The sequence below is a fragment of the Phodopus roborovskii genome, unplaced genomic scaffold, assembly GCF_943737965.1.
Source record: "Phodopus roborovskii unplaced genomic scaffold, PHOROB, whole genome shotgun sequence".
NCBI classification, from domain to species: domain Eukaryota; kingdom Metazoa; phylum Chordata; class Mammalia; order Rodentia; family Cricetidae; genus Phodopus; species Phodopus roborovskii.
In genome coordinates this window covers 14,583,736-14,596,874 of record NW_026126511.1, presented here as the reverse complement: position 1 = coordinate 14,596,874, position 13,139 = coordinate 14,583,736, and the positions used below count along the sequence as shown (strand labels likewise).

Below are 13,139 nucleotides of genomic sequence, written 5' to 3'. Positions count from 1 at the left end.
GTCCTTCTCCTCTTACGTTTTGTTAAATACTACTTGCTCTGACAGCTTCCAGCAAGTGCCAAACTGCGCCCACCATAACTATGTTTACACGAACCCCTACTTACTATTACAACGGTCATAAGTGGTCATATCTGTTATGCTATCTTATTGCATCTTGTTAACCTGGGAATTTTAAAATTCTAGCCCCGAAGCTTCCCTCAGCACACTGTAAAAAACTTAATACATGTATTAAATAGGTGAATCACCTGCCGCTGCATTTTGTTATTGTAACTCAACCGTACCGAAAAGAAATTTGTCTAGGATGTATTCTGCATTGAACAAATCTATAAAACGTCCCTAAAATGTTTCAATCTAAGACAATTCAACAGTCGCACGAACTACTTACTGAATTCCTCCTTAAGCTGCTAAATATTCCATATGGATAGAGACTTGATTTTTTTTCTTTCCTTTCCTTTCCTTCTCCAAGTGAGTAGGGTATGAGTGGAAAGGGGGTAAGGAGGGTTACTGGGCACATTCACACCTGTTACATCTTCAGTCAGTTAAGAGAGGTGCCTATGAGCCAGACATATGGAAGACGCGGCCTTCCTTCTTTAAGGGGCTGTATGTTAAGTGAAGCCTCAAGTTTAACCTCGAACCGCCCTGGTCCCTAATAAACGCCATTCACTTGGTCCAAGGGAACAATGTCAAAGAATCTGTGGCCAGGACGGTAGGACGCCAGCATTCAGGAAAGGCAAAGGCACCCATCCGCGGGGCCCGCAGGGCGAGAGGAGAGCACAGGTGTGTGGGGAAGTTTTGCTATCCCGGTCTGCACGTAACGGGAAAACAAAAGCGGCAGACGCCCGGTCCAAAGATCGGCTCAACGACAAAAGATATAAAGGGGGGGACAAAAAATAAAAAACAAAACAAACAAAAACAAAAAAACGCCCAGCGCCGGCTTTGGCTACGCTGGAACCCGGACGCGAGGGCTGGCGGGCGGGGGAAGGGGAGAGCCCGAGCCCTAGGACCCCCACCTCCGCCCCGCGGGCCCCCGGCCCCCGGCTCGGGCACTCGGAGGGCCCGGGCCCGAGCGCCCGCCGCCCGCCGCCATCCCTGCAGGCACGGCTCCCCGCGGCACTCACATGGGCTCGAGGGTCTTGCTGAGCCAGGACTTGAGCGCCTCGAAGTTCTCAATGATCATCTTCGACCGCATCCACCGCGGCCCCGAGGCCGCTCACACCGCCCGCCCGCCCGCCCGCCCGGCCGCCCCGGCCGCCCGCCCCCTCCTCCGCGCGCCGTCCGCGTGGGCCGCGGTGGGAGGTGCCGGAGGCAGGCAGGCTCCCCGCGGGGCAGCTCGGCGGGGCCGCCGCAGGCCGCGCGCCCCGGGGCTCCCCGTCTGCGGGCGCCGGGCCCAGGCGGACGCGGCGGGCGCGGCCGGCCGCTCGGCAGCAACGGTCTCCCCGGGCCCTCCTCCCCCGAGCCCCGGCGCCCCGGTGAGTCTTCCCGAAGGACGGCCGCACGCGCTCCGGGCCGGCCTCGGCCCTCAGCTTCGGGCGCGGCTGCGTGCTCGGCGGCAAACGCGGCCGGGGCGCGGGTGAGGGCGGCGGGAGCGCAGGCTGGCTCAATGGGGACGGTTCGGGGGGTCTTCCCGGCTTCCCGGCACCCCCGAGAAGATGGCTGCCGCCAAGTCTCGCGAGAGCTTGTTGGGCTCTCGCGGTGAGCCCCGGAGCACGCCGGGAAGAGAGAGGCGCAGGCACGCTCGGCCCGGCCAGCGCGGGTGTGCGTTTTGTGCCTGCGCGGCTCCAGGCCTCGGTCGCCTTTTACCCGCCCGCCCTCGTCGCCAGTAACCGCAGCGCTGTCTCATTCCACGGGGACGGGAAGGCCACGGAGAGGGGCGTGCTTGCATGAATGGACGGGCAAGGCGGAAGAGCGCCCTGGAGAAGGCGGCCGGCAGCTTGCAGGCGTCCTGCACCGTGCAGCCTGCCTTGCGCCGTGCACCGTGCAGCCTGCCTTGCGCCGTGCACCACGCACCACGCACCCTCCTTGCGCCGTGCAGCCTGCCTTGCGCTTTGCACCATGCACCCTTCCTTGCGCCGTTGTCTGTCCCTGCACCCTCCCAGGACAGTACTCTCGCGTGCGCTGCCCTGTGCACACGCTGGCTGCCTCGACACAGACCGCTCTGATACCCGCTGACACCTCCGGAGGATTAGTGTCCTTGTCCAAAAACTGCAAGACTTTTCGGCAAAGGTTGCAATGACCTGACCCATGGATGCCCCGCAAACAGGAGTTAGTTAACCTTGATGGTTTCCAACCTAGCTAAAGACAATTTTGTTACGTTTTAAATTCCGCCCCTTTAGAAAAGACCAGACACTTTTCTCCAAGACATTACAATGTACCAAAGCAGAGTTTGCAGAGCAGACATGTTGTGTTGTATCATGGGTGGCCCAACGAGTTTGATTCTGTCTGTTGTTTAATATTACTAAGAGACAAGCAAAGAATCTAAAAGTCCATAGGCTACAAGAGAAATGAAAATAATTCACAATCTAAAGACACGATGAACCGTAAAGAAGTTTTTGATGAGACAGAATTTGTAATTTGCTGCAGTGGTGTGTTTTTAAAATTAAGTGAGATTACAAAATACAAAGCTAGGCATTTGCTCTAAAATACGGTATCTTACGTTAGACGTTAATTATAGCAAAACTAATGAAAAACCAAGTTATTGATTACAGATATTTAAGTGAAATAAGCCAGATATGACAAGGCAAATGTCTTTATAGAGGTTGCTGGAGGAACAGGAGAGACAGAATGTAGAATGGTGGTTGCCAGGAGTGACAGGCAGAATGTGAAGCAAACTAAAACTCTGTATCACTGATACAGAGTTTTAATTTGGAATGAAAATAGAGTTCTGGGATGGCTGTTGATGATGGCTAAATAGTTCGACTATACCTAATGCCATAAAGTTATAAACTTACAATCATTAAAATGGTAAACTTTGGGTTACATATAAACTTTGTTTGTAAATATTGCTGAATCATGTGTTTCTGTTTAAAGGTGCTATATATTATTAATTAACATTGAATTCATGTTCACTGGCATATGTGTGAAGAAAGCCCTTATAATAATTCATGTACTTTTCTCTGCAAAATACATCACATACTTCTTTTGTTGTTGTTGTTGTTAGTTTTGTTGTTTGTTTTTTGGTTTTTGTTTTGTTTTGTTTTTTGAAATAGGGTTTCCTCTGTGTAACAGGCTGTCCTGGAACTCAATCTATAGACCAGCCTGGCCTCGAACTCACAGAGCTCTGCCTTGTAAATGCTGGGATTAAAGATTAAAGGTGTGTGCCATCACCACCTGGCTGCACTACCACCACCCAGCCCTTATCCCCCCCCCCTTTCTCGTCACATCTTTCTTATTTAGGGACCATGGATACTAGCTCATTGTTGCATACGGAGTACTGGGGCATTTTAAACAGTGAAATCATCAGCAAACTGAAGAAAATAAAACATGGCACCAAAATGATCACAAAAACAGGCACTTGTTTTCACTGTGTGAACTCTGAAAAGGCAGCAGGATATCCCCCTGCCCAGCCTCAGCTGAGAACATACGTCACTGAACCTGGATTTTTAACCGCTCAGCCATTGAACACAAACGTCCACTGCAAAAGCACCAAATAAACTCTAAAGAGTAAGGAAACCCAGGGCTACAGAGTATGTGAGTACCAAGAGTCAGCGGTATTTCTGAATGATAAAGTGAAGCCCTATGCTTCCAGGAAAACTTCCTGAGAGTGGTGGCAGGTCCTTCCCTTCCCTAGGGACAGTGCCCCTCCACAGTTAATCACTGCTGCCCCTTGCTGCTCTTCCTAGGGTCAATCTATGTTACTTCATTACTTCCTTTTCTTTAGACCTAGCTTCAAACATAGAAACATGGCTGATGCAGTAATCCCTACTACTCCCAGAGTAATAACCCACCAGAGCGGATATTTTAGAACTCAGCATTGGTTATTACAGATTTTTTTTTCAACATATGCTGGTCTCTCAAGACCCTGTCACTGTTAATGCGGTTCCTTTCACACAGGATAATATTCCTCATTGATCACATTCTGTTTCCTCACTGACAGCCTAGGCAGTGGTTTTAATAGCCTTTTGGTTTCTAGGTGTAGATTAAAGGTTAAGTTTCTTTTTTCATTTAGTTTCCTAATCTTAGTCATTTTCAAATATGTTGAGCATCAAATTATTTCTTTTATGCTTCTTGACTTAGCATAATATCTGAAATGACAAAAGATTGTCAAAAGGTCTTCACTTTAGGTAGGAAAGAAACAGAAGTAACAGAAACTGTTTCAGCTACTCGCGATAATGTTACATTTTCTACATGTCTGTATCCTTTTATGCTCTTTTGTCCTGAATTGTCATGTCTTTCCATCCCCCTTCCCAGGAGTCAGGGGAGCCTAACTTCTTTCAGTCTGTCAGTTTTCTCTCTTAGGTGGTGAATATAATCTCATCGCTCTCAACAGTGCTTTTAGGGCCTTGTTTAGAAACTTCGTCTGCATTTCAAGATTAGGAAGGTATTCTGTATTTTCTTCAGTTTCGTCTTACAGCTCTTCATTCTCTCTGGAGAATGACACTTAAGTATTTCTTCTCCTGGAGCGGTGCACCACACTGATGGCAGAGACTGCTATCAGCCTCCTTTTTTGCTCTGGAGCAGAACTAGTTTTTCTCTCCACTGCCCCTCAGTAGCTGATTGTTTCTACATGGATGGGAAATGTTATTTATCATACACTGCATTCCCATTTACACACAAGTCACGTTATGGCTTCCTATTTACTTGGTCTATTTGTCTATGATAACATCAATAACGAGTTGTTTGATTTCTGATGTGTTAATTCCTCTTCTCTGTGCTTCTTTTTCAAATTCAACCTGGCTAAATGGGAACCTTTAATTTTACAAATATGTAGACATCAGGCTTAGGAGAAAATGTAGATCATTACAGCTATGAAGACGAGGAAGGCTCATGCACAGTTTCGTTAAGGATATGAACATTTTAATGATTACAAAAGATGGCTTGTAAAAGAAACTAGCCATGTGTAACAAAGCACATACCAGAACATTTCAGGCTTATGTGATAGTTTTGTAGGATGTTCCTGATACAATAAAAGCCAGGATCTTTTTGTTTGTTTGGTGGTTGATTGCTTGGAGGGATTGTTGTTGTTTTTCTGTTTTGTTTTTCGAGACAGGGTTTCTCTGTATATTCTTGGCTGTACTTGAAGACACAGAGTACCATCTGCCTCTACCTTCTGAGTGCTAGGAATACAGGCTCACACCACCACCGACCGGCTCAAAAGCCAAGGTCTTTGAAAAGGTATAGGAAGTAGGAAAGTATGAAGTTGGGTGGAGGAGGAGAATGGCTACTGAGTCCATTTTGAGGTTAAAAAGTGTACCAAGATCTTTTTTGACTAGGCGGTGGTGAGACGCTATTGAGGAATGCACAGAATTGCAGGGCAAATTAGAGTCATGGAAACACCTGTACCTACTTTGCAGAGCTGAAATCTGAAACCCAGGCAAACTGTTCTTTAGCCTAACAATATCAGAGTTTTTGTTTACTTATAAATAATGTCAAGGTCATCTTTATTAAGAGAATATATCTTTCTTTTTCTTCTCACTTTATTTTATTTTTTTATTTTATTTTAGTACAATTTGTTGACAAATTTCTCTCTTCCCTCCCTCCCCTCCATACCCTCCTCCCATATACTCCTGCCAGCTCTCCTTCAAATCCATGGTCCTTTTCACTAATTGGCGTTGCACACATATATGTGTATTTATATGTATATGTATATACACATGGGGCTATATATATATTTTTTTTTAACCAGACTAACTGCTGCTGGCTAGCAAAAAAAAATAAATAAATAAAATAAAGGAATGTTTTCTGTGGCAAGTGGAGTAATTTAAAAAACAGCTCAAGAGAGAACGATGCCTTGTGACAGAGCTGACATAGAGGGTTTTTTTGTTTGTTTGTTTGTTTGTTTGTTTTAATTAGGAGAAAGGGAATGGGGAAAGGAGAAGAGAGAGTGGCTTCTGGGGACAGGAGCAGCAGAAGAGAAAAGAGGCAGGGAGTGGGGAGACAGAGAGACAGAGAAGGAAAGAGAGGGCAAAGGATGGGAGGTGGGCAGGGCCCTTTTAAAAAGGAACGTAGTGAATATGCACAGTGGCTGCAGCTGAGGACATATCCTGTCAGAACCCCAAGGACAGCCCAATACTGATGCCCGAATACGAACATAAGTGATGCAAAGGAAAGGACCTCACAACTTGCTGTTGATGTAAACTGGAATCAGAAGGCAGACTGGCATTTCCTTCTCACCAGACTATGGTTCTTCCCGTATAAGAGGCTTGAAGACCAATCATCAGCTCTTCAGTGGGCATTCTCTTCCTGCCCATGGACAATTGACATAATTACTTCTCTAAGTCAGAAGTGTCATGGAGCTACTCTCCATTATGGTGGGTTGCAATAACACAAAGAGCATGGATGCATATATGCATGTGTTTCACAGTCGTTGCGCGCGGTCTAGTGTACAAACTTTCACAATGATGCCAGAGAAGTATAAATCGTAATAACCAAGGGAGGAGAGTGCAGTGGCATTCAACAGCATCTGTCAGTGAAGTGCAACGTCTTTGTTGTCCCACTCGTTTGAAAGAACGTAAGCAGAAAGAGTAGAACATCAGGAAAACAAAATTGGCCATGTACCCATTATTGATGAAAATATATGATGAGGAAAGATTAAGTTTCTTTCACTTTTTGAGTATATTTGAAGGTTCCATAATAAGAAAGGCTTTGAAATGCTTTATTAAGGAAGAGAGACCCCCCCCACCCAAATAAAATGGACTTCCTACAAGGCTGGAGTATAAGGGCCATGAGGGCAGAGACTTGGCTTTCTGGAGGACTGCTGTGTGTTCAGTGCTGGGGAATGTGCATAACACATAGTAGGCTCACTGCGCACTAAGTGAAGGAATGCTAGAGAGTAAAACTCAGACTTTGTGAGAGAGTCCGATCGCTCAAAATGAGAAACAAATATCCTGGGGTTCACTCCTCAGGCATGTCGCAGCTGATGGTTCATTGTCTATATGTTTATTGTTGTGTGTGACATGTGTGTGTGAGTGAGTGTGTGTGTGTGTGTGTGTGTGTGTGTGTGTGTGTGTGTGCGTGTAGGCACATGTGCCTTGGCATACATGAAGAGGTCAATGGATGACTTTCAGCAATTGGTTCTCTCTTTGCACTGTGGGATTTTGAAATCAAACAGATCATCAGGTTTGCTAGGCAGGTGCCTTTACTCTCTGAGCCACCTCACCAGCCCCCATTATATGTTTTTATTTTTATTTTTTAAATTGTGTATGTGCATGTGGGTGCCCATGCATTCAGAGGCTAAAGGAGTCAGATCTCCTCAGAACTAAAGTTACAGGCAACTGTGAGCTGCCTGGCTTGCATGCTGGGAACCAACTCAGGGCCTCTGGAAAGCATGTCAGAGAGGGGTGTCACTCTTAGTCACTGAGCCATCTCTGGTGACCCACTGTATGCCTTAAGCTTAAAGAGTTCAGTCCGGTGTGATGGTTCATGCCTGTAACTCCAGCATTTGGAGGCTTAGGCGGAATCTCCAGTGGGGCCACGTTTGATTGCAAAAGGAGTTCGACACTACACTGTGAGCCTGTCTTTAGGAAAAGAAGAAGGAAATGAAAAAGGAAGGAAGAAAAAGGAAGAAGCCCTCAAAGAAAACTCTCTGTTCCCCAAAGGAAGCCAAATGTGCCCTTCTACCTTGGGATCCCAGGCCAAGTAGCCATTCCCAAGCTGGTTCACACATGATCTCGACAGAGTCGATTCTAGGGACTCTGTTCCATCCTTTCTGAGTTTTCACCAAATAGCTATGGGGCAGTGCCTCCATGTTTCAAGCCAAAAAACAGTTGAAAAAACAAAAGTGTGTCTTTTCCCTAGTGCTCCCTTCCATTTCCTCCCATTCTAATTCCAATGGGGAAGTAACTTTTGTTCTTTTGAAGTCAGTCCACCTCTGCACGTCATTCTTGGTCTCCGCCAGCCTTAGGACAGAGCTGTCTGCTACGAAGGTAATGATGTAGAACCTAAATTACGGCTTTCGACACTCAAGGCCATTATTTTGAAGACCAGAACCAGAACGAAAGAAAACAGTAGCCCTGAGATGACATATATTGCTCAGATTAAACGCTCCTGTGAGACGTTGTGCATGAGGTTTGAAAGTTGCGCTGTCTACTGTCGTAGCCATCAACAATGTATGGCCACTTAGCACTTAGAATGTGGGTAAGATGTACCAACAGTGGTAAGCCCTAACTTAAAAATACATTGTGATCTCCAAAGTTCTTTGATTAACATAGTACGACTCAAAAGGAAAACAACATTTTCGTGTGTGTGCATAGGCATCCCACAGAATAGACTTACACAAGAACAGGCGATTAAAGCCCACATCACACCCTGAAGTCACAGAAAGAAACAAGTTTGTGGGGCTATTGGTGGTGGTGTAACTGGTGCAGCACCAGTTACCTAGGGACAGAAAGAAAACGAAAATCGGAGAATGGAAAAAAAAAAAGGATAAAAGTTGTCTTGTTAGACAGTAAAAGGTCAGGTGATAGAAATTCTCCCTTGAGAACCTTTGGAAGAAACAGTGATTCCACAGGGCACACAGCATCTCCCTCTGGTCCAGCAGTTCTCAACCTGGGGGCCGTGACCCCCTCAGAGGTCGGCTGACCCTTTCCCAGGGGTTGCATTTCAGATATCCAGATGTTTGCATTAGACTCGTGACGGCAGCAAGATCACAGTCACGAGGTAGCAGCAAGAATAATTTTATGGTTGGCGGGTCACCACAACATGAGGGACTCTGGTCTCTTCTGTGGCCCCAGTTAATTTTCACTAGCAGATGAGGTTTCTGGTGAGAGGATGAACCACAGTCGTGTTCCTCTTAAAGGACTCACTTTTGGGGACATATGGGAAGCTCACAGGAAGCCTCTTCCTGCCTCTATTGTCCCCAAAGTACTCTCAATTCCAAGTGCCAGTTGTATATTTATTCTTTGATAATTTTATGCACATATACAACAACCTTTGAAATTCTAATCAGCAAATTGTAGCTGAGATAATAAAAACCCAGAGACAGATACTGGGATGCAAGCTGAAGACCAGAAAAGCAAAGTGGGATGACCCTGTCCTCAGTGTGACTGCAGACTGAGTACACTGCAGTCCTGCCTCCACCCGCCTTGTGTGCCTCTCCAGTGCTGGGATTAAAGGCGTGCCCCAACACTGCCCAGCTTCTATGGCTAACCGGTGTGGCTGCTGGGATTAAAGGTGTGAGCCACCGCGGCCTGGCCTGTGTGGCTGATGAGTGCACTTAGCTTTGTACTCTGATCTTCAGGCAAGCTTAGGTTTTTAGATCATAAACAAAATATCACCACCGTTGATCTTCCTTAAGGTGTAATGTGCAACATCTCTCCATAAACTTTCATTCACAATACTCAGAGTTATGGGAGTCACTGCTTAACTATACAAATATTTTATATTCCTCTTTGTTTTCATATTCAGTTTGAATTATGAACTATCAACATATGGATACAACATACAGGATTTCTGTTTCCTGACATTTACAAGTCACAATAAATTAAAAAACTACAATCCTCTTGTTCATATAAGGAAAGAAACCTTGTATGGAAAATATGCTTATATGATATTACTTTTGGAGAAGTATCAAACTGTTCAATCACAATTCAAATAAAACTTTAACATTTATATTAAAATGTTAATGTTTCCAATGTCATATATAATAATTTCACATTTATAAATATACGAAAAATTGCTTAAAATTGTTCTTTTATATTATCTTTTAGATTATATTACAAAGTGCCTGTTTGTATACACACACACACACACACACACACACACACACACCAAACTGTATATTTGGTTATGATACTATAGATCCAGTAGAGGGAGCTCACATATTTTTGTTAGCTAGTAAAGAAAATTTCCTCCTTTAAAAACTGCTGAATGTCATTATTATTGATACACTAAAAATGCAGTAGTAAACAAAACAGGCCGTTAAAATTAAAATTGTTGCAATGTAAAAATATATTGTTACTTGTATTTAAGAGGTGGTTTTAAAATTATATCCTCTCAATTTATTTTCCCAATAGCGTGTGTGTGCATGTGTGTGTGTGCGCGTGCGTGAGTGTGTATGTGCGCACGCGTATAATAGAATATTAGCTCCTTCACATAGTTTCTTTCACTGAGAAATATGTATTTAAGGGCCAACGACATTGATAAAGTTCTTGACTGTCATGCAAAGACCCTGTGTCTCATGCCCACTGCCACGCCGGACTCCACAGCTCATTTCTTTATAATCTTACTTCTTATCTGTTACTATTATTTTCCTTCGAGAGTTGCCTGCTGTGACAAAACCCCTGACTAAGACAACTCATACAAGAATGGGTTGATTATGGTTTGCTCTTCCAGACAAGAGTCTGCCCGGCATGCTGGATCAGAGAACAGAGGTAGCAGGCAAAGCGTGGAGGCCGGAGCAAGAAGCTGCAACGCACATCGTGGATGGCCAACACCAAGAACAGAGAAAGACAGAGACAGGGAGGGAGACAGAGAAGGGCGGAGAGGGAAGGAGGTGGGAAGCAGAAAGAGGACCGAGGATGACACCAGGCTTTGCAACCTCAGAATCTACCCCAGTGACAGACTTCCTCGGCGTTCCCCAAATGCTACCAACAGCTGGGGGCCCAGTGCTCAAATGCTTGGGCCTACAGGGACATTCTCAATCAAATCATTACAGTGTCTTTGCAGGGTTTGATTACTCTCTGGTTAATTTAGGTAGCTGGTGTTGTTGCGGTTTCAATTCTGGGTACACAACAAATTATTTTTTAGGATGTCAGTGCAGACTAAGCCCTCCCTCCTGTCTCTAGGTTAAGGGAGTATCCCTCCATCGGGAATGTGCTCTCAAAGTCCTTTCGTGCACCAGGGGATACATCCTGGTTCCACTGTCAAAGGTCCCTTAGACTGCCCAGGCCTTCTAACTGAGACCAGTGCTCAGGGTATCTGAGTCAGTCCCATGCTGGATTCCCAGCTGTCAATCTGGGGGCTCATTATCTCCCCCTTGTTCAGGTCAGCTGTCTCTCTGGGTTTCTGTAGCCTGGTCTTGACCCCTTTGCTCATCACTCACTCCTCCCTCTCTGTGGTGGTTCTTTGTTGATCTGTGTAAGTTGTTCACAATAAAACTCCCACTCATCATTTATCTTGGGTCTAGTGAACCCTTTGCACTCATGGCTTCGGCCATGTGGACTCCAGAAGTCACCTGAGCACTTCAGTTCCTTATACTTAGCATTTCGATGAGTTAGGATGCTCTGCACTAACCACTACTCACTGGAAAAAAGAGCTACTCTGACCAACAGTGACAGCAACACAGAACGGCGGACATCAACGCAAATATTCAGTCAACAACTTTACAAGTAAGTCCTTCCCATCTAGTTATGGTGGACAGCCAAACACAATGGCAGTGGCTTTTTGTGCTAGGTACTTTTATGTCAACTTTACACAAGCTATAGCAATTTGAAAAGAGGGGGTTTCACTTGATAAACAAACAACAACAACAACAAAAAAAAAAACCAAGAAAACAAAAACCAAACAAACAAAACACCTGGGCCAGATTGGCCTGTGTGAAGACCTGTGGTGCATTTTCTTAATTAGTGATTGATCGGGGAGGACCCAGCTTATTGTATGTGGGGCCACCCTGGGAAGGTGGTCCTGGGTTCTATAAGAAAGCAAGCCATGGGTAGCAAGCCAGTAAGTGGCACCCCTCCATGGCCTCTGGATCAGATCCTGCCTCCAAGTTCCTACCTTGAGTTCCTGTTCTGACTTCCCTGGGGAATGGCATGTGATCTGCGAGTTGCAAGCTAAAATAAACCTTTTCATCTCCAAGTGGCTTTTTTGTTGTTGTTGTGGTGGTGGTGTTTCATTGAAGCAATAGAACCCTAACTAAAACACCCATGTTTCTTTGTATAAATTGTATTGTATTTTGTGTGTGTGTGTGTGTGTGTGTGTGTGTGTGTGTGTGTGTGTGTGTGTTTTCAGGGCTGACAATTTGGTGATAATATACATGTTCTTGCTTCAAGAGGGAACATTAGGATTATGGCCACCACGTGTCCAATCCAAGTAAAAACAACCAGGAAGGCAGGGAACAGATGAACCAATATAAGTTCTCCATTAATAATAATAATAAAAAAAAATCTAGCCAGGCATGGTAGCACACATCTTTAATTCCAGCACTTAGAAGGCAGAGGCATTTGCATTTCTGTGAGTATGAGGCCAGCCTGGTCTACACAGTGAGTTCCAGGAAAGCAGAAGGCTACATAGAAAAACCTCTACTTAATAGAAATACATAAATGAAAATAAAAATAAGAACATCCAGGGAAACTCATAACCTTTGCCTATACCACTTTGGCCAGTTGTGTACACATATCTACATATACAAAAAGATGAGAGGTACATAGTTTAAGCTGGGAGCATTGGACCTTGAATAAGTAAAAATGACATTAGGTAGAATGAAGGAAGATTAAAAAGAGGACATAAAAGGAACAGCCCACCGTCTGCCACATACTCCAAATGACTTCCAGCCTTGCAAGCAACTTAAGAAAAGTGGTGGTGTGAAAAGATGAAAGTAAGGAGAAAAGGAGACATTGTCATGGAATATTATTTTAACACGTGTTACCTTTGTTTATGCTGTGGGGCGTTTTGTTTAAGGATGCGAAGATGTGTTACGTTCTTTTGTGTTGCATGTGTTTCTCTCTGTGGGGCTTTGCCTGTCCGAAACACCTCATTGGAGTTATGCGTATCCACTGGTCTGATAAAGAGCAGAACGGCCAATAGCAAGGCAGGAGCAAGGAGAGGTGGGGCGGGAGGCAGGGAGCGTAAATAGGTGGAGAGATCTGAGAGGAGAGGATCGAGAGAGGAGGAGGGCCCCAGGGCCAGCCACCCAGCTACAGAGCAAGCCACGGAGTAACAAGGAAAGAAAAGGTATGCAGAAGTAGAGAAAGGTAAAGCCCAGAAGGAAAACAAAACAAAACAATGCATGGGATAATTTAAGTAAAGAAAAGCTGGCTAGAAAC

At 45.1% G+C, this 13,139-nt stretch overlaps 1 protein-coding gene across 12 annotated transcripts in view; it reads right to left on the bottom strand.

Annotated features, from left to right (window-relative positions):
- Rbm26 (RNA binding motif protein 26) overlaps positions 1-1,220 on the bottom strand; it is a 62,865-nt gene extending 61,645 nt beyond the window's left edge. For all 12 annotated transcript variants that reach the window (XM_051195238.1, XM_051195248.1, XM_051195245.1 and 9 more), the window contains exon 1: positions 1,119-1,220. In XM_051195238.1, coding sequence (XP_051051195.1) covers positions 1,119-1,189 — 71 coding nt within the window. In that variant the 5' untranslated portion in view covers positions 1,190-1,220. The remainder of the gene's footprint in view (positions 1-1,118) is intronic.
- Between the last annotated feature and the right edge of the window lie 11,919 nt (positions 1,221-13,139).